We start from the raw sequence: 21,895 nt of genomic DNA on the forward strand, positions 1-21,895 counted from the left end.
CTTGCTGACCCTAGACTGCTACTGTTACTGAGCTCAGCAGAGGATTCTTTTTTTTATTTTTTTGGAGACAGAGTCTCGCTCTGTTGCCCAGGCTGGAGTGCCGTAGCATTAGCCTAGCTCACAGCAACCTCCACCTCCTAGGTTTAAGCAATCCTTCTGCCTCAGACTCTCAAGTAGCTGGGACTACAGGCATATGCCACCATGCCCGATTAATTTTTTCTGTTTTTAGTTGTTTGGCTAATTTCTTTCTATTTTTGGTAGAGACAGGATCTCGCTCTTGCTCAGGCTAGTCTCGAACTCCTGACCTAGAGCGATCCTCCTGCTTCGGCCTCCCAGGGTGCTAGGATTATAGGCGTGAACCACCGTGCCCGGCCAGCAGAGGATTCTTGATGTCGTTTTTACGTTGCAAATCGACCTCACCATGATGAATGGCACCAAAGAGGGATAGCACGAGCAAATTGTAAGGGTGAAGTGCAATTAGCGCCTTGCACGAATTGAGTGCTCAGTACTGGTTAGTTGTTATTGTTGCAAATTATAACATAAGCACTGCAAAAAGTCACTCTAGTGGACTTTGTAGATCACAGAAGTGGCTCCCAGAACACTATTTGAAAACTCCTGCTTGAATGACTATAGAAAACATCCTCCTAAAGGGCCTCTTTATATCTATACAGAATTTTTATAGTGCCTTAATAATATCCAGAGTGCAGTTAAAGATGTGAACCTTAGAATCAACACTGTAACTCTCCTGGCTTTATTCACCCAGGCAATAGGGACTGATAATGATAGTGTTGCTTTGGATAATCTTTCCTCTGGGACTAAATGATTAGATTTGCAAAATCTGTATATTCTTATGAGAATGTGGTTACTGGCTGGAAGATAGAAAGAGGGAGTAGAGAGTGGAGGGTGGGGTAAAGGTATAGGTAAATGTATGCAAAAATTCATGATTGACTCAAGTACTCTAAATCTTTCAATGAAGTCATTACATGCTTGTAAAATGTGAAAAGCAAAATAACCATGTTGTAGAGATGACCCAAATAAAGGGCAAAGGTCTTGACGTTCCAGATATTATAGGAAAAGGTTAAAGGAAGTACATTGTGGAGAATATAAGAAAATAACTAGATCTGAAATACTGTACAAGGTGAGGCTGTTTGCTGGAAACCACAGGATAGTGGGTGTAACTCAGCAGTGGAACACTTGATTAATGAAACAAAACTGCCTGCAGTTTCCCAGGCTGTAGACATTTCCTGTCTTGGGTGTTTGGATCTGCCTCAGTGCCCAAATAGCCGTTCTTCAAAGTGTTTGTGGGAACAGAAAGGAGAACTGGCTGAGTGTGTTTATGCAGTTCTGGGTGGGGGAAGTGAAAGGAGGAGTGGGTTTAGGAAGTAAGTCAGGGTTTAAGAGCACGTGCACCATGAGGAGATAACAATTTTTCTGCAGATCAGCAGCCAGAGAACTGCTCACAGAGAGTGAAACCCTGGGAGGGAAGAACTTGGGGAGGACTCCAGACTCTTTGAAGCTATTTAGGTTTGTAGGTAAGTCACAGAGGTGTTGGGTGCCCCAGGGAACAACATGGGAAGTTCTCTCTCTTTTTTTAAATAAAAAACAATTTTTAAAAAATATTTTCAACTTTAGAGAAAAGTTACAATAATAATATAAGGAACTCTTGAACACTCTTTATCCAGATACATTAAAATATTTTCACCCACACTTATTTTATGATTTTCTTTCTCTCTCTGTAAACACACACATGTACCCACACACTCATATTTATATTCTGAACCATTTAAGAGCAGGTTGCATACATTGTATGTACTCCTTTGCTCCTTAATATTTCAGCATGCATTTCCTAAGAACAAGGATATTTTCTTAAATAATCAGTGTACAGTTTTAAAATTCAGTATATCAAACATTGATATGCAACAGTCTCTCTTACCCACAGTTTCAGTTTCCAGTGGTCCACTGTGGTCTGAAAATATGAAGTGGAAAATTCCAGAAATAATTCATAATTTTTAATTGCATGCTTGTCTTGAGTAGTGTGATGACACCTCTTGTTGTCCTGCTCCTCCTGCCTGGGACGTGAATCATTCCTTTGTCTAGCGTATCCATGCTGTAGACACCACCTGCCAGCCTGTTAGTCACTTAAGTAGCCATTATCAGATACACTGTCATGGTTTCGGTATCGCAGTACTGTGTTCGGGTGGCCCTTACTTTACTTAATAATGGCCCCAAAGTGTAAGAGCAGTAATGCTGGCCATTTGGATATGCCAAAGAGAAGCCATAAAGTGCTTCCTTTAAGTGAAAAGGTGAAAGTTCTCAACTTAATAAGGAAAGAAAAAAATTCATATGGTGAGGTAGCTAAGATCTATGGTAAGAATGAATCTTCTATCTGTAAAATAGCAAACAGTATATTGTCATAATTGTTCTATTTTATTATTAGTTTTTGTTTATCTCATACTGTGCCTAATTTATAAATTAAACTTTATCATAGATATATATGTATAGGACAAAAAGCATAGTGCACTATCTGTAGTTTCAGGCATCCACTGGGAGTGTTGGAACATATCCCCTGTGGATCAGCAGGGACTACTGCAATACTCTTATCTTCTATACAGAATGTATTCTAATTTTATTAATTGTCTCAATAATGTTCTCTATAGAATTTTTTTTTTTTCTGGTAGGGAAGATCTCTCTTTGATAGGGAGACGAGGGACAAAGATACATGCTCAATCCCTTGGCTCCCATTAGGGTATTTATTAGTAGGGAGCCCCAGCAGATCGATTGTTTGATTTTCTTTGGTTTCATTCTTATGCTGTTTCTTCCCTGAGAGTACAAACCTAATTGGCAGGAATACCCAGGTGCTAAGAGGTCTTTAGTCGTAGAAGGAATCTGGCAAGACAAGATGTAGCTTTAGCAGGGGGCCTGAGATGTAAAATTGGACATGTTCTCTCCAGCCTCCGCTTGGGAGTGAGAATGGTACTTTTTCTATTCCTTTTGATCCTTTCCTTGGGACAGTGTGTAGCAAGGAGAGTAATAGATACTTGAATGAGCAAAAGTAAATTTGTGATAAAAATGGAGAGATGGTCTCCTGTGGTAACTCTGGTCCCTTACTAAAATAAGACTTTCTACAGGAGTTTCTCTAAAGGAAAGCATGACACTGTACTTGTTTTCTCAATCATTCTCTTTGGTTATTTGGAATGAATTTCTGTTTAAGAATCAGCAGATGTGGCCGGGCGCGGTGGCTCACGCCTGTAATCCTAGCACTCTGGGAGGCCGAGGCGGGTGGATTGCTCAAGGTCAGGAGTTCGAGACCAGCCTGAGCGAGACCCCGTCTCTACTAAAAATAGAAAGACATTATATGGACACCTAAAAATCTATATAGAAAAAATTAGCCGGGCATAGTGGCGCATGCCTGTAGTCCCAGCTACTCGGGAGGCTGAGGCAGTAGGATCGCTTGAGCCCAGGAGTTTGAGGTTGCTGTGAGCTAAGCTGACGCCACGGCACTCACTCTAGCCTGGGCAACAAAGTGAGACTCTGTCTCAACAAAAAAAAAAAAAAAAAAAAGAATCAGCAGATGTGAACTTCCCTTACTGATTCCTCATACGTAAACCACTTTAGAACTGCTTGCCCTGGTCATCTTCCTACTTTTTAAGAGCCATACCTTATTTATTACATAGCACCAGAGCACGTGGCAGGGAGGGACAAGAGAAATAGGAAAAGAAAAGAAAGAATCACTGTCTTGAAGAGAATGGAGTAATGTGGAGAAGGGAGAGGAGACCCTAAAGAGGGTGCTATAGGGTATAGGGAGACTATGGTCTCCACTGGAGCCAATTTTCATCTCAAAGTTGTGTTCTTCCATTTCCCTCTTTCCTTCCAGGCAAAATGAAGCCGAATCTGGTGCAGGTCTTTTTCATGCTGCTGCTGCTGCTGCTGGGCCTGGGGTTGGGCCTGGGCCTGGGGCTTCAGATGGCTGCAGCAGTCCTGGAGGACAGTGATCAGCCGCTGAACGAATTTTGGTCCAGTGACTCACGGGATGAAGCTAAAGCCACTGAGAGAGGGGGTCCCCGAACCACAGAAACCCTGGTGCTTAGCAACAAAGGAGTGGTGCAACCTGTCTGGCCAGAAGAGACCATGCTCGGTGAAGATGAGGTTGGAGGAAACAAGATGCTCAGAGCTGAGGGTCTCTCTCAGAGCAACAAAGACTATCTTCGGCTTGACCTCACAGCTAGGGAATGCAATGCCATGATGGCACACAAGATGAAGGTGCACAATCAGACTTGCAGAAATGAGTACACATTCATCCACGAGGATCCAAAAACGGTCAAAGCTGTCTGTAACAGCCCTGTTGTTTCCTGTGAGCTCAAGGGGGGCAAATGTCACAAAAGCTCCCGTCCTTTTGATTTGACATTCTGTAAGTTGTCCAAAGCAGGCCAAGTCACTCCTAACTGCAATTACCTGACTTTCATTATGGAAAAGTTTGTTGTTATAAGCTGTAATGACATGAAGGTCCAGTTAACACCTGGACAATGAAGCAACTCATCCTTTTTCTTTCTTCACCTACTCCTCTTCCTCTTCCTCTTCTACTTTCTCTTTCACATGTTGCTCTCCTCTTAGGTATGCTGAAGAGAAGGTTCTGGGAAGAGAGGATGGGCTATTCTTTGTCATTCTCTCTTGAAAATATAATTCTTCTTGGTCCTATGAGTCACCCAACTTGCATTTTGTTCCCAGGATTAGAGATGGCAGAATAGCGTGATGACACTTGGTTTCATAGACTCTCTGTTTCTCCTCTCCCTGGCCTGGGGAGGAATTAGTGGGGAGCTGCTCTAGTCCCTGCTGTAATCCCGGTCATCAGGCTGCTCCCTGGTCTGAGTTTACCTCTGGGTGTGGACTGCAAGAGTTTAATGCATCCTTTGCCCATGTCTTTTCCTGCTCCCCACCCTGAGCCTCTACAGCAATCACATAAGACTTTTGGGCTTTGCACAACTTCACGTCTCTGCTGTGGAGGCAATTAAAGTGATTCTATCTGTGACTACATCTGGAGAATCATGTGGGTCAGGTTTCTTTTCCTGAGCCTGGAAAAATCTAGGGCCTGGTTTGAGGGTCTGCTGGAAGGTGGTGTGGTGGTATATAGTCCACGACAGAACACGTGCTGGGTGAGGAAAACACTCTTTTTCTTGACCCTTCTCTTCCCTTTTCTCTTTCCTCCCATCTTTTACTAGCTGCTTCTTTGCTTTGCTTCTTGTTTTCCTCTCCTTCTTTAGCTTTTTTCCTTTGCTGCCTCTTTTCTTTTATCTTTTCTGTTCTCCTTTTCCTCTTCTTTTTCTTTTTTGGGGTCTCCTTTCTCTTTTTCTGGATCCTTTTAGAGATTCAGTCAGCCAATGGTAGTCACTTATGCTACGCCAGGTAAGTAGATGTTGATCCTATAGTCAGAATCTGGCATAGAGGGTTGGAGGGAGGGTGGGTCAGGAGAGTGGTCGGGGGCGGGGGGGGGGGGGAGGAGAGAGAGAGAGAGAGAGAGCACCATTTTTCCAAATTCACTCCAGAAAGTAGAATAGTGCTCACATTAGATGCTCAATAGATGTGGAGTGAATGGCATGGGAGCAAATCATGTTCTTTCTCATTTAGCACCTCTTCCTCTTTCTTACTCTGAAGAACAATAAAGTTGGTGAAAGAATAATTTCAGAAGAGAAGGTATTGGATTTTCTGAAGGAGGGGAAAATCTATGGGGTTGGAAAAATAGAGGATGCAAATGGCTGCCCTCAGCCTATTTCTTCTAAATTCAAATATATCAAGAAATAATGTAGGCCGGGCACAGTGGCTCACGCCTGTAATCCTAGCACTCTGGGAGGGCGAGGCAGGTGGATTGTTTGAGCTCAGGAGTTCGAGACCAGCCTGAGCAAGAGCGAGACCCCCGTCTCTACTAAAGATAGAAAGAAATTATATGGACAACTAAAAATATGTATAGAAAAAATTAGCCAGGCATGGTGGCACATGCCTGTAGTCCCAGTTACTCGGAAGGCTGAGGCAGGAGAATTGCTTGAGCCCAGGAGTTTGAGGTTGCTGTGAGCTAGGCTGACGCCATGGCACTCTAGCCCAGGCAATAAAGCGAGACTCTGTCTCAAAAAAGAAAAAGAAAAAGAAACAATGTAGTTTGACATGCTTGGAGCAGAGAATATGATCAAATGGCTGTAAGGATCCACTGTGTGACTTGATTTCGAGATTTTATCCCCTTAAGGTTTTTTCTCTGCTAGAATGTTACAGACCCAAAAGTCAGGGACATACATAAACGGGAGACTGGAAGGAAAAAAAGGTTTGCTTTACTTTGACCTGGTTTCACTGTCCTGTTCTTTCTTCATTTATTCTCGTTTCCTCTATCCCTCCTGTTCTTCCTGGCAGGCCACCACTTGAATGTGTTGTCTCTGGTATGTGCTCAGACGCTCTTGATTCAACATGTGCCTTTATACCTCTGACTCACCTCTCCTGGCAGTGACCTCTTGGGAACAGCGTTGTTGAACAGGAAGTGTGTCTGCATCTGGGCTGCCCTGACATTTCAGAGGCGGTGGAGGAGTGGCAGGAGGTGATACCTGGCCAAGGCAGATCCCTCCTCTTCCTAATGGGAATCCCTCTCTGGGGAAAGAGACAAAAGATCATCCAAGACAAGGGAGAAAATGAGAAATGGGATAGGAAGAAAGGAAAGAAGAGCAGATGTCAGAAAGAATCAGCCAGGTTAGGAATTTTTCTGCGGGACAACCAAGGGCATTACTATTGGGAACGAATTGTGAAAGAGATCCATTGTACGGTGTGAAATAAAGAGAGTGGAATTAGCCAGGGATTGAAGCCTACATTCTCTCATTTGCAGATGTGGTTTCATCCTCTTATAGGTTCATTCCAGCCTCTCATCCTAAGGGTTCCCACACTGTTTAATAAGTATACCTCTCTCCTCTTTCTGGTCTCCACTTTGGACATATCTCAGTGGTCAGGTTCCTATCTGACTGTGGAGACTACCTCAGGAAAGCAACTTACAGAACAATCTATGGGTCCCCAGTGGCTGAAGCAGGAAAATATAGCTTCCATGGCTGATAGTATGGTGACAAGGCTTTGTGGGTACCTCACCTCCCAGGGACAGAAAATTCACTTGTTATAGCCCAAATTCTGCCTCACTTACAGAACTTTCACCAGTTCTTTTAACTCCAGGGGAGCTCCCTCTGTACACTTCCGGAGTATTTTATTTAGTCCATATGACAGGTCCACTTACCCACAGTTCCCAAATCCCTAAAGCTCTGAAAACTGAACATTGTTTTCAAAGTGGCCCCAAAATTCATTTAGATATGACACCTGACTAAATTGAAAATGTGAGGCTATTTATTTTCTTTATTTATGCCAGGTGATCATTATACATTTCACTGTGGAAATACTGATGTGATGGATTATGAGTACTGCCTCAGATAGACTCTTCTAGGGGTGTTTTAGTAACGTGTGACACACACACACACACACACACACACACACTATTGCTTTTTAAAATCCAAGAGTGTCCAAGTTCCAAAATGCATTGGCTCCAAAAGCTATAGGTGAGGGATCATGAACCTACATACACTATTTAATTAGCTCTTAATTAATTTGAGTATACCATATATAATCCTAGTTAGGCCATAAACATCTTTTTGGAAGCGACTATATTATAAATTTCTTTTACATTCTTCATTGACACATTTATTTATTTATTTATTTATTTTCGAGACAGAGTCTCACTCTGTTGCCTGGGCTAGAGTGCCATGGCATCAGCCTAGCTCACAGCAACCTCAAACTCCTGGGCTCAAGCAATCCTTCTGCTTCAGCCTTCCAAGTAGCTGGGACTACAGGCATGTGCCACCATGGCCTGCTAATTTTTTCTACATATTTTTTAGTTGTCCGGCTAATTTCCTTCTATTTTTAGTAGAAACAGGGTCTTGCTCTTGCTCAGACTGGTCTCGAACTCCTGACCTCGGGTGATTCTTCCCGCCTCAGTCTCCCAGAGTGCTAGGATTATAGGCATGAGCCACCGTGCCTGGGCCTCTCCTACTGTTTTCAAGACACTCTAATAGTGTCTTCAGAACACTCTATACAAGTTTTTCTCAACCTTGGCTGCTTATTAGAATTACATTGGAGAGCTTTAAAACTTTTAAAAATTAAAAAAATTCCAGGGGCCCTCTTCTAGCGATATTGCTTTAATTAGTCTGAGTTGGAGGTTGGGCTCAGGTAGGGTGCAGACATCTTGGGGCCTACATCACTATCACTCCTATGGCAGTTTTTCTGTGAATTGGTGTTTCACAGACTGTTAGCAGAGATGTTGGTTATTAACTAATCTGATGTGATGCGCTATAGGAGAACAGAACCAGTTCTTAGGATAAACATGGGGTAAAATCCCAGCTCTGCTGCTTAAAAAAGCAGTTGTGACTATGGTAATTGCCCTCAGCTCTTAGAGCCTGAGGTTTCTTATCTGTAAAATGAGATGATAGTACCTACTTGATAGGGTTATTGTGAGGATTTTTTTTTTTTTTTTAATCGAGACAGGGTCTCGCTGTGTCACCCAGGCTGGAGTGTAGTGACCGTATCATACATAGCTCACTGTCACCTCAAACTCCTGAGCTCCAGCGATCCTCCCAGCTCAGCCTCCTGAGTAGCTGGGACTACAGGCATGCGCCACCACTCCCAGCTAATTTTCCCATTTTTAAGTAGAGACAGGGTGTCACTCTTGCTCAGGTTAGTCTTGAACTCCTGACCTCAAGTAATCCTCTCACCTTGGCCTTCCAAAATGCTAGGATTACAGGCCTGAGCCATGGCACCCAGTTTATTGTAAGGATTATATGAGATTAAGTAGCCCATAGCAGCATTCAATGAATGGCAGCTGCACTTGGTGGTGGTGTAGCTGGACTTACTGCCCACAGAGAGCGCACTAAGTATTTTGACAGAGTCCTTCTGGGAGCACCACTATAACACAAAGTGCAATAGCATCAGCACGGGTTTGAGTTTCAGCTGTGTTGGTTGTTACGTGGATATGCGGGATCTTATAGAACTCCTTAAAGTCCATTGCTTGGATGGCCACAGAACTTATATACTGGGGCCAGTTCAATGCTTAGACCGGGCAAGCAGGGCCACTGCTCTGGGCCTAAGCCCCTCAGGGTTCCCCTACATGTTGGAATGCCTTCCATATAGGAAGCTCCCCTGTGGTGTCTGGCTGGGACTGGCTGAGGCCAGCAGTGCCATCTGGGTGGGGTGCTCAGAGCTTGGACTGGGGCCTGTGTGGGTCTGGGTCCCATTTTCCCCCTTTGGAGCACTGCCTCCCCACCCACCTGTATGAGGTCAGCCAGGTGCTCCAAAAGAGTGCTGAAACTTGCACGTAAGAGGGTCATCCTGGGGCCCTGAGGCCAGTCCCTGGTTCCAGGAGGGTAACCCGGTAAGTGGATTATATCCACTGGCCAGTATGGCATTTCTTTTGTGGTTTCACCAGAGTGGAACACCAAAATGGTGCCGACATACTGATTTTGGGTGATTCATATATATCCTTGATATAGTTTGGATGTTTGGCCCCTCCAAATCTCATGTGGAAATTTGATCCCCCTGTGTTGGAGGTGGGACCTGGTGGGAGGTGTTTGGGTCCTGGAGGCAGATCCCTCATCAATGGCTTTGTGCCTGCCCTACGGTAATGAGTAAGTTGACGCTGTATGAGTTAATGTGAGAGCTGGTTGTTTACGGGAGACTGGCACCGCCTCCCCCTTTTCTTGCTCCTTCTCTCGCCATGTGACATGCCTGCTCCCACGTCGCCTTCTGCCTTCATTGGAAACTCCCTGAAGCCCTCACCAGAAGCAGATGCTGGAGCAATGCTTCACGTACAGTCTGTAGAACCGTGAGACAAATAAACCTCTTCTCTTTATAAATTACCCAGCCTCAGTCATTCCTTATAGCAATGCAAAACAGACTAATACAATCCTGGACACAGGATGAATTCAGGACTCTGGGCCACCAACCGTCACTTACCACTGATCCTTAAGCTTGAGCCACACGTATGAAGGCTTTCACTGTCCATGTTCTCACTGTTGCGCTAATTCTGGTCTGTAGCACCCAAGGGTGGCAGAGATAACATCGTTATGTTTCTTACCCTGTAAACACCCCACTGCTGGCACCCAGGCAGTTACTCCATTCCTTTCGCAGGACCCACACCATGGATGGAGGAGTGGAATGGCCACTCCTGTCTCCTGTAAGGATTTTGAGGTGATGCTCTGCAGGGCCAATGAGGCATTTCCTGTCAATGTTCTCTCTTGCCTGCAGTTGATGGGTGATGACATGCTATCTTGGGTTGGTCTTAATCTGTGCAAGATGAAGGATAACAGCTCCTTGCCTGAACTGGACTGCTCTTTTCACTCTGTTCCATGGGTTCCTTGCCTATCCTCCCAGCTGGTGGTGGCACGTGAAAGGCAGGTGTGTAGCCAGTGGGAAAGAGGCCACATTCTAGGAATGTGGTAATTATGGCTTAAAGAGTTCAAGAGAAGGTATGATTGGAAGGTGTATTGTTTAACATTTATGCTAGAACATTCCAAATGGCAAATTCCCCATGGCCTGGAAATTAATTATCATTCTCATTTTCCTGCATACTCTGGGTAAGACTTGCATTTGTGTCATCGTCAACAATGTAAGGTAACAAAGTAATATTTGAAAGAGTCACTGGAAGCTGGTATAGTCAGTGTCATGAGTAATGATATAACAAGTGTTAAATAAATGGCATTAGGAAACTACAGAGGCAAGAAGATCCAAATTGTTTCAATTCAAACAGGTTCTGAAAGACCAAAGCATTGTGCTATCTTTTTGTGTGTGGTTGGATATATGAAATTATCCAAGAACGGTACATTTGACAATAAAGAGCATGAAGAAATAGTTCCTACATTTAATAAGAAGAGGTAATATCTGGACACCATAAAGAATTTGCATGTGCACTGATTGGACAGTAAAAAAATATGTATGTATCTTTTCTTCACCCATTATTCTGAAGTTTCATTGATAAATCACTATACTTCGCTTGAGTCCATAAATTTTGTAATGTATTTAAAAATCAGGCTGGGCGCGGTGGCTCACGCCTGTAATCCTAGCACTCTGGGAGGCCGAGGTGGGCGGATCGTTTGAGCTCAGGAGTTCGAGACCAGCCTGAGCAAGAGCGAGACCCCATCTCTACTAAAAAATAGAAAGAAATTATATGGACAGCTAAAAATATATATAGAAAAAATTAGCCGGGCATGGTGGCACATGCCTGTAGTCCCAGCTACTCGGGAGGCTGAGACAGGAGGATCCCTTGAGCTCAGGAGTTTGAGGTTGCTGTGAGCTAGGCTAACGCCACGGCACTCACTCTAGCCGGGGCAACAGAGTGAGACTCTGTCTCAAAAAAAAAAAAAAAAAACAAACAAACAAACAAAAAATCAAATATTTATAGGTCCCCCAAAGTTTAGTCCAGGGCCACACACACTGTAGAGGCAGCTCTGCTTGTGGATGAATCCAGGCTAATGTTTCCTATGTCATGTCCTTGTTAGGCAGGGTTTTGACACAGACTCTCCTCATCAGACCCATCAAATGCTCAGTCTTACCAGGCAGAGCAGACTGAGCTGGTCCTCTTCATCCTTTCTCTTTCCCAGGTTGGTGAAGTTATATTATCTGGCAGAGATTCACTCCTGATGGGGCCAAAAGGAACTCCAAGGGACAGAGTTGTCCTTTTCAGCAATGCTTTGATTTAGCATGGCATTTGTTGATGTCCCTGCCTCTGGACTCCATCTCCTACCCATAGGCCGGCCCTCTCCCTCCCCTTCACGTTAGCAGACTGGGCTCCAGTTAGTTTCCAGAAAGTGATTCAAATCACAGAACAGCTGGGCTTATTCTTTATTAGAATTATGATTCAGAAACCAGGTAAAGTTTGGATTTAGAGGAAGAGTAAGGAGAAGAGGAAGATAGTGGTATTAAGGCTAAGCAATAGGAACAATGAGGGAAACGTGAGTGCTCATGGCGAGGCATAATAGTCCATTATCTATTTACACAGCATTTGGGAGGCACTGTGATGCCCCACTGTTGGAAAATGTCAGCTCTCCCCCACTAGCATGAAGCTAGTGTTTGGAATTATATCCTTATAAACTTATTGTGTATCCCTATACACAAGGACGTAACATTATTAACTCCAAAGAATGAGTGGGATTTTCAGCACCTTTATAAGGTGACAACAAGAAAAGCCAAAAGCAAAATATCCCTTATTCTGTGAATGATTTTGCGAGTTTGGTCCTGGGATACTTACTTACTGGGTATATATTCATTAAAAAAAAAAAAAAAAAACCAAAAAATAAAACAGGCATTGTATCCACCCTCAGTATACTCACAAAAGAAACCCACAGGGTATAATTGTGATAGGAAGAGAGAAGGTGATGTGATTGGAGCCAGCACTGGGCACTGCTCTGGAAAGCTGGTCTAGCTGAGGACCAACATACAACACGTAGGAGACTGGGGTTATAAGAATGTATTTCTAAGATTAAGGAAAGGGTATCCAAAGGGTCAGCTGGTAAAGATAGAGCTCCTTACCAGGCAGGTGCAACCATCCCCCAGCTGCTGTGAGTGTTCCCTGCCGAGCGTTCATGGGTGCACTCTTCTCCAGAGAATGGCCTCCAGCCTGTGGGGCCTCCTCACTGATGATGCCTAAGAAGTTATGTTCTTCCTCAGGAGTAGCCCACAGCCAACAACTAGCTGATATGGATGTACAAGAACCTGGACCTCCTGCATCAATTTTATGGCATCAGTCATGTTCTGGAGCATCCCACGGGTTAGGTTTAAGCCTAGATTCTAGCTGAAGTCACTTCTTTGTTTAGCTTTTTTCTTCTGCCCTAACCTGCTTCCCTTACTTCCTTACAGGTTTCTCCTGAGAGCATTCCCTCAAATAAATCACTAGCTCAAGCCTCCGCTTTAAGGCCACCTGACCTAATAGTTTGCTCAGTGCAAGCCCTGACAGAAGCCAGTTCTTTAGAATGTACATGTTCTAAAGAAGGGATAAGTAACTCACATTACTTGAAGGTCTCCCAGGAGCTGAAGAGCAGGGGCCCAGGTCAGAGGTCCCTTCAGGCTGGTAGGCAGGGTGGGCTCCAGAATGTCAGGGCAGCATAATGGTTAAGCACATGGAATCTGGAACTTCACAGCATTGAAATTCTGGTTCTAACGTTACTAGCTCATCTTGGGTAAGTAGACTCTCTGGTTCCTATTTATCAGTAAATGGGGATATCTGAGTAGAACTAACAGAGTGTCTTGTAGATTGTATATGCTCAATGTATTTGTATAAAATTAAAGTCATTTTTTGCATGACTCATTCTCAAACATTGGCTAATATGCTTTGATCTTCCCTGGTCCTTTTATAGCTTTTTGTTGTTGTTGTTGTTTTTGAGACAGGGTCTCACTCTGTTGCTTAGGCTAGAGTGTAGTGGCATCGTCATAGCTCACTGCAACCGCAAACTCCTGGGCTCAAGTGATCCTCTTGCCTCATTCTCCTGAGTAGCTGGGGATTACAGGTGCTCACAACCAAATTTGAGACCAGCCTGAGCAGGAGTGAGATTCCGTCTCTACTAAAAATAGAAAAATTAGAAAAATTAGCTGGGCACAGTGGTGTGTGCCTGTAGTCCCAGCTACTTGGGAGGCTGAGGGAAGAGGATCGCTTGAACCCAGGAGTTGGAGATTGTAGTGAGCTATTATGACCCCATTGCACTCTAGCCAGAGCGACAGGGTAAAATTCTGTCTCAAAAAAAAAACCCCAAACAAACATGGCATGGAAGAATGTAGGTGAATTCAGTCAAAGAAGTTTATAGAGTGTTTATTATAATTCCATTTTGTGAGAACCTAAGCCTTTATATGTAAAAAAAAAATTATGTGTATATATTCACATGGAAAATATTAGAAGGATAGATATTAAAATGTCATCAGTGGCTAACTTCTGGTGATGAGATTTAGGTCTATTTTAATTATTTTTAAATTTATCTGTATTTTCTAATTTTTTCCTAGTGATTTAATGAATCATGAAAAAAGCAGTACAATTCATTGAAGAAAATTAGGAAAATAGTGAGAAAAAGAAGAAAGTTATGGTCAAATGTACTTACATTGTTCAAGATTAATCAACTTGTATAATTTGGTGTATATGCTTTTAGCCTTTTATGTGCAAATATACATACAGATATCTATATCTTGAAAACAAAATGGAATCAAATGTTATTTACATTTGTGCATTATGCTTTTGAACTGTAATTTAAAATGTTTGAAATAATATCAAACTCACAAAAAAGTTCCAAGTACAGTACAAAGAAGCTTTTTTTCTCCTGGAAAGAATTGAGAGTAAGTTGCTGAATGCTCCTCCATCCTTGAATACTTTAGTGTGTCTTTCTTATAATAAGGATATTCTCATATATAACTACAATATAACCATCAAAATCAGGACATTAATATTAATATTACACTACCATCCAACTCAGACCCTATTCAAATTTTACATTTATCCCAATAATGTCTTTCATAGCAAAAAGATACAATTCAGAATCATGTGTTTCTTTTATTAGACACATTTCTTTATTCTCCTTGGGTCTGATACACTTTCTCAGGTTTTCCTTGATTCATGACTTTAACTCTTTTGAAGATTTCAGGCCATTTTGTAGAGTGTCTCATGTGGATTTGTCCTGATTAGATTCAGATTCCACATCTTTGGCAGAGATGTCACAAAAATGATGCATGTTCTTGCCACCGCATCCCCTTAGTTTCAGTTCAATTTAAGCCATTATTGGTGATATTTATTTTGTTCACTTGATTACGGTGAAAGCTGCCAGGCTTCTCTACTAAAGTTATTATTATTTTTTCTTTGTAACTAAGAAGTATTTTGTAGTGAATGTATTTTGAAACTAGGTAAGTATTTAATTCCTTATCACATTTTAAATGCATTCATTTATTTATATCATTATAGATTCATGTTTTCTTTTTTATTCAATGAGTTACAACTGGTCACATATTAGCCAGTGGAAGCCCTTTTAATCTGGCTTCTGTGTGCTTTTGACACGTCCCCATCATTCTTTAGGCATTTCCTTGCTTCAAGGAACAAGATGGTTCAAACTCATCTTTTTTCTTAGTCCTGGAACCAGTCATTTCTCTAAGGATACCTGACAGTTTTTAGTGGAGAACAATATTTTGAAGCTAAGATCTGGGTGTTAAGTAGGTGCTCATTGTTGTTGGGGTGAAAGAACTCTGAGTCTCTCTCAGCGGACAGAGTTGAGCTGGGAATATAGCCAAAGATCCAATCTCACACACACACACACACACACCCCTCACATGCATTTGTATATATTTTATTCCTTTATATGTTTATAGTGAAAACCATAAATTTACACCAATACCTCTCAATTCAAATCCAACCCCACAAGCTCATGTTAATTTTTTCTCTTTCCATATTTATATCTCCATTTCCATATTTATAACTTTTTAATTTATAACTTCCTTCTCCCATATTTTCTTTAATATATTTGCTTATTCAGTCAATCTTCATGTATGTAACCAATCTCCCATTGCTGCCGCTGTTTCTGCTCGCATATGGATGCCCTTCACCCACTCCGGCTCTGACACTCTGTGCCAGGCTGCCCTCCTGGCTTGGGTGTCTCCCTCTTGGGTTTCAGTATCTCTCACCCTCCAGGCTGGGTTCTCCTCTCTGCCTTAACATGGACACCCTCTTCGCCTCTCTTGCTTCTGATTTCTTCTTCCTCCTCGTGGGTGTCTACTTGCTCTGCTCCACCTAGTGGCTTTAGGACTAAAGTGTTTGGAAAAGGAAAGTAAGGGAAGAGGTCTTATATCTTTTGAAAATTAAATTATGTAATAGCATTTTCCATATTGTTCAGTATTCTTTAAAAAGTTTTACCGGGAGGTTGGACACAGTGGCTCGTGCCTGTAATCCCAGCACTTTGGGAGGCCGAGGCAGGAGGATAGCTACAAACAATAAGAAAAATCAGCTGGGCGTGGCACACTCCTCTAGTCCCAGCTACTTGGGAGTCTGAGGTGGGAGGATCACTTGAGCCCAGGGATTGGAGGCTGCTGTGAGCTATGATCATCCCACTGCACTCCAGCAGTGAGTGACAGAACGAGACCCTGTCTCTTAAAAGAAAAAGGTTTTGCTGTGTATTCTTTATTCTATTAATATAAAATTTAAGTATTCCTCTACTTTTGAACATTAAGGTGATTTCCAACCATAAATAATTTGCAGATTGTTTTCCTTAAAACAAATTTCCCCCAGAAAATTTTTTTTGTCTCTTCCCAGGGAGTCACTCCACTGTGTGACACAAACCTCATGAGTATGCACACACTCTTTTTGCTATCCTGCACACACAAATTAAAAACTTTAAATCTGGCTCTCTGGTCCTCCCGTCCGACAGACAGCTGCATCTTCTTGCGCAGCGTCAGCACCGTCTCCGAGACACCACGGTGAAAGTGAAGGCCGGAATAAACGGCTTTGGCTTAGGCTCCTGGTCACCGGGGCTGCTTTTAACTCTGGCAAAGTGGATATTGTCGCTATCAATGACTCCTTCATTGACCTCAACTACACGGTCTACATGTTCCAGTACGACTCCACCCATGGCAAGTTCCATGGCACGGTCAAGGCGGAGAACGGAAGCTTGTCATCAATGGCCATCCCATAACCATCTTCCAGGAGCGAGATCCCACCAGAATCAAATGGGGTGAGGCGGGTGCTGATTACGTTGTGGAGTCCACTGGCGTCTTCACGACCCTGGAGAAGGCCGGGGCTCACCTAGATGGGGGTGCCAAAAGGGTCGTCATCTCTGCCCCCTCTGCTGATGGCCCCCTGTTTGTGATGGGTGTGAACCACGAGAAGTGCCAAAACAACCTCACTATCGTCAGCAATGCCTCCTGCACCACCAACTGCTTAGCCCCCCTGGCCAAGGTCATCCATGACAACTTTGGCATCGTGGAGGGACTCATGACCACAGTCCATGCCATCACCGCCACCCAGAAGACCGCGGATGGCCCCTCTGGGGAGATGTGGCGTCATGGCCGTGGGGCTCTCCAGAACATCATCCCTGCATCGACCGGCGCCGCCAAGGCCGTGGGCAAGGTCATCCCTGAGCTGAACGGGAAGCTCACTGGCATGGCCTTCGCGTCCCCACTGCCAACGTGTCGGCAGTGGACCTGACCTGCCGTCTGGAGAAGCCGGCCAAGTATGACGACATCAAGAAGGTGGCGAAGCCGGTGGCGGAGGGCCCCCTAAACGGCACCCTGGGCGACACTGAGCACCAGGTTGTCTCCTCCGACTTCAACAGTGGCACCCTCTCCTCCACCTTTGATGCTGGGGCTGGCACCGCCCTCAACGACCACTTTGTAAAGCTCATTGCTTCTATGACAATGAATTTGGCTACAGCAACGGGGTGGTGGGCCTCATGGGCCACACGGCCACCAAGGAGTAGGAGCCCGGGGCCACCAGCCCAGCCAGAGCACAGAGGAAGAGAGAGGCCTCAGCTGCTGGGGCGTCCCTGCCTACTCAGTCCCCACCTCACTGAGAATCTCCCCTCCTCACGACACAGTTTCCACGCCAGAGCCCCTGAAGAATGGGAGGGGCCTAGGGAGCCCCACCTTGTCATGTACCATCAATAAAGCTCTCTGTAGTGGGCCAAAAAAAAAAAAAGCTCTTTAAATCTGAGCGGATTTTTCAGGGTGGCTACAGAGTCTCATCAATCATGCATTCAGTGTGTTTTGAAGCTGGATTTGTTTGGGAAGATACCCAGACTTCAAAAATTTCTCCTGAAGTAAGGACTGCAGCATAGAGCTTAAGTTGTGTGAGCACCACAGGGAGTTTCACTATTTGTCCACCTTCAGTCTCACCACATCCATTTCTGTGGGCGATGCCACCGTCAGTGCTTACCATTCCGGAGACTGTCTATACCAGCCCGCACAGAGACCACACGCCGGCTGCTTCCCAGTGGCCCCTCTTTTATAACCTATTTATTTTGCTTAGCTGAGCCATCTCAACCAGTTTTGAAGTGACTCTTTTCATATTAATCCTAGGGTAGAAGAAGATCTAGTTAAAATCCCAAGACTATATTTACTAAAAACAAAAACAACAACAACAAAAAAAAAACAAGTCAGTTTATAAGACAGAAACTTTCTCCCAGGCAGGCCCTGTTCAATGGTGACTCATATTTTTAATTTTGAATAGTCAGTGTCACCTCCAGAAATGATCAAACATCTTCACATGACCTGTATGATTTCCTGGTTCTACAGTTATTTAATCTTCACATCTGCAATCACTTAAATCTATGTGGCATTCTAGGACCGATCATTTCTCTAAGTGAAGTTTTTATAGGAGGCAGACTCAGCAAAAGATGAGTTATTTCACACTTTTTGTTATTGTGGTAAAATATATATATGACATAAAATTTTCGATTTTAACTATTTTTAAGAATACAATTCAGTAGCATTAATTACATTCACAATGCAACACTGTTATCTATTTCCAAAACTTTTTCATTACCCCAAACAGAAACTGTTACTAGGGTCCCATTTTGTATTTATCAAAATAACACATGCATGCAGTTAAAAGCCAGTCTCTTTCTCATCACATTCCAACTCCAGCCAAGTCCAAAGAAGCACCACTTCTAGCTCTTGCCTCAGTATCTCTAGAAAAAGTGTCCTCCTCATTAATACATGAAGTGTCTATTGACTTTCTGTTATGACAGATTAAGGTTTAGCTCGATTCCACCTCATTCCCCTCTCCTCCTAATATAGCTATATTTTAGTCCCTCTTTTGCTTACCTTTATAACTTCATAATATGCTACCCCTTTTATTACCTGTTTTAGCCTTGCACTGTGTATTTTGAGTCCCTATTGTGTAAGATGAGGATATTAGAGTCCTTACCCTTCCCTTTACTCTCTTTTCCTGTCTCTCAACTTTAGTCAACTGTACTTTACTTTTACACTGTCATATTGTTAATATACATTTTTAATTCTTTAACCAAAATGAAGATTTGGGAGCCGGGCACGGTGGCTCACGCCTGTAATCCTAGCACTCTGGGAGGCCAAGGCGGGAGGATCGCTCGAGGTCAGGAGTTCGAGATCAGCCTGAGTAAGAGTGAGACCCCATCTCTACTAAAAAATAGAAAGAAATTAACCAGACAACTAAAAATATATAAAAAAAATTAGCTGGGCATGGTGGCGCATGCCTGTAGTCCCAGCTACTCGGGAGGCTGAGGCAGAAGGATCGCTTGAGCCCAGGAGTTTGAGGTTGCTGTGAGCTAGGCTGACACCATGGCACTCTAGCCCAGACAACAGAGTGAGACTCTGTCTCAAAAAAAAAAAAAAAAGATTTGGGTTCATTAATTGTTAAGCCTGAAAATTGGTAGGAAATATTTATATTATTTTAAATATTCAAATAATGTTTTCTGGATGTCCAACAGCACGATAAAAACTTAAATGTTAATATAGTGATATTATGCATATCCTCGAGTTTATTGTTACTTTTTTAATTTTCTTATATTTTTTGCAAGCTGTAAATTCTCAAATTCATCCATCTTCTCAATCAGATTAAGTAACTATCAAGTACTTGTTAGGGTGGAAAACCTAATAGGTGCTCATGGCGAGGGTGGAGAAAGATTTCTCACACAGACATTAAGATATATAAGTAAAATTTATTTTATCCTTTAGAAGGACAGAGAGAATGAGAGAGAGAGAAGGGTGGGGGAAGAGAGCAAAGAGATGGCGTGGCATCCCAAAGAAAGAAAGTGTTGGGTTTTAGTCTGAGACTGTTGGTTCTTAGTGTGCCCATGGTTGAACAATGACCAGACACATCAAAGTTAGGCAAGCATGAAAATGAGGTTTATTGAGGAGAGAAAGATAGGATTATAGGGCAAGAGCAAGATATAGGTTTACAGAGCATGGTACCTACGCCATGGATGACGACCAGACCCATTGTTGCAGCAAGCCAGACAAAAGGAAGAAGGCAAAGAGAGAGAGAGACCTTGGCTATGGTCTGAGTACTGTTTTATGGTGTCCGGATAGGGACCTCCCTTGTGGTTCAGAGGTCGCCATGGAACCACTTTGATCAGACAGTTGGGAGTCTAATGACCTGAGCCTTAACTACGCATGTGGCTTCTAGGTCACTTTCCAGGCTTTGTGGTACCCGTGTGGCTTGGCCTGTGGGCTAGAGAGTCCTCTGCATTCTTTTGCAGCTGGTGCACCAAGTTCTAATTGGCAGATTCCTCCTCCCCCAGGTATGGAGAATTAGGGCACAGCAGGACCAAAATGGGGGCAACAGCATCCACTTTCCTCCCTAGGAGACCTGGAAAGGGAGATGCCAGCAGAGAGGCCAAGTGGCTTGCTGCTTGTATGGGGACAAAGAGAAAAGTAGTAATTGTTGTGAAGTAATTAGCAGGCAGTCGCCAGACATCAGGTTGTCTGGGGATGTGATTTTGCCCCTGAGATACAGTTTTGGGCAGGAAAGGAAGGCCTGGAGTTTACCCCCCTGCTGTCTGTCCCCAGGGCTTCTCAGGAACACCTCGAGGCTATAGAAACAAATTCTAAAGGCTGTGAGCTCCTGAAGGTAAAGAGAAAGATTTACATTTCCTTTCTGGGCTCTTTTCAGGTGTTTGGGAAAAGGGAGCCCCAGCAGTTTGCCTGCCAGCGGAGAGGGCAGAGAGAGAGCTCACAGGATTGATCTTCAGCTTTTATTAGAAAATCACAGGATTAGATATTTTCCTGTTATTTCAGCAAGGCCATCCTTACATTCAATACTTGTCTTTTTCCCAGAGATTTCTCTCCTTGAGCCTCTGCCTCAGTAGGCCTGTTCTGCAGGCTTCCTGTAATGAAGTTGCCTGGATCCCCCATCTTCTTCTTTCTTGGTCTACTCTCCTCCGATTATTTTTAATTTTGTGGAGCATATCCCCGAGTACATTCATAAGAAAGTGTACGTGGGAGGCACATTTTCTGAGTTCTTGCATATCTGAAAATGTATTTATTCTATCCTTAAATTTGATTGATAATTTGCCTGGGTGATATTGCCAGTGATAGGTTGGCAATAATTTTCTCTCTGAATTGTGAAAACTCATTGCTTCACAGTCATCTAACATCCAGTTCCATTGTTGAGAAGCCTCAGGCCATTTTAAATCTTTATAAATGGTACTTTCATTTCCCTAGGAAGCTTTTAGGATCTTCCTATGCTTGTGTTCTCAGTTTCCACATTGATGTGCTTAAGTATAGGTCATTGTATCCTGCGCTGGGGGCTGGGGTGCGGTTAATTTGGAAACTCAAATCATCAGGTCTGAAAAATTTACTCTATAAATTTTTGATTTTTGTTTTCCTTTCTCCTCTTTTTCTGGAACTCCTATTAGTCAGATATTGGATCTCCTGAATTGCTCTAATTGCTATACTATATTATCTTTTCGTCCATGTTTTTCTCATATTCTGGAAGTAATTTCTTTGACTTTACCTTTTCATCCTAATCCTAATTCTTCTCCTCCCCAACATTTATATATTTAATTTCCAAGTGTTTATTCTTTTTTTGTTTTCTTTTTCATAGCATATTTTTTATTTGTTTAATGAAAGCAACAGTTCCCCAAATAACTCAGAATATACTAATTAGAAGTTATTTACTCTCTGATTTGTGATGTTTTTTCACTTCATGTTTTTTAAGTGCAATCTTCAAAGAATTATGGAGGCAATTAACTATGTGAAGAGAATGGACCATGCAAACAAAATCAATTTTGTAGAAGTGGGCAAATAAATTTCTCTTTAAAATAAAGATAATTCAATGTTGTTAAAATTTTACATATTTTTTATATATACACACACAATTCTAGGCACACGGTAGGTGCTGAAT

At 43.0% G+C, this 21,895-nt stretch overlaps 1 protein-coding gene and 1 pseudogene across 1 annotated transcript; both read left to right on the top strand.

Moving 5' to 3' along the window:
* The first annotated feature begins 1,502 nt into the window (after positions 1-1,502).
* On the top strand, positions 1,503-4,527 carry RNASE10 (ribonuclease A family member 10 (inactive)). The gene is made up of 2 exons (XM_069462837.1): positions 1,503-1,532; positions 3,875-4,527. The coding sequence occupies exon 2, from the start codon at positions 3,880-3,882 to the stop codon at positions 4,525-4,527; it is 648 nt and encodes a 215-aa protein (XP_069318938.1). The 5' UTR covers positions 1,503-1,532; positions 3,875-3,879.
* A 5,255-nt stretch (positions 4,528-9,782) lies between these two features.
* On the top strand, positions 9,783-17,492 carry LOC138398243 (glyceraldehyde-3-phosphate dehydrogenase pseudogene; annotated as a pseudogene).
* The last annotated feature ends 4,403 nt before the right edge of the window (positions 17,493-21,895 follow it).

The sequence above is a fragment of the Eulemur rufifrons genome, chromosome 2 (genome assembly GCF_041146395.1).
Source record: "Eulemur rufifrons isolate Redbay chromosome 2, OSU_ERuf_1, whole genome shotgun sequence".
NCBI classification, from domain to species: domain Eukaryota; kingdom Metazoa; phylum Chordata; class Mammalia; order Primates; family Lemuridae; genus Eulemur; species Eulemur rufifrons.

What these genes read in the sequence shown, in the direction of transcription:
- RNASE10 (XM_069462837.1), top strand. Translation starts at nt 3,880, where the DNA reads ATGAAGCCGAATCTGGTGCAGGTCTTTTTCATGCTGCTGCTGCTGCTG.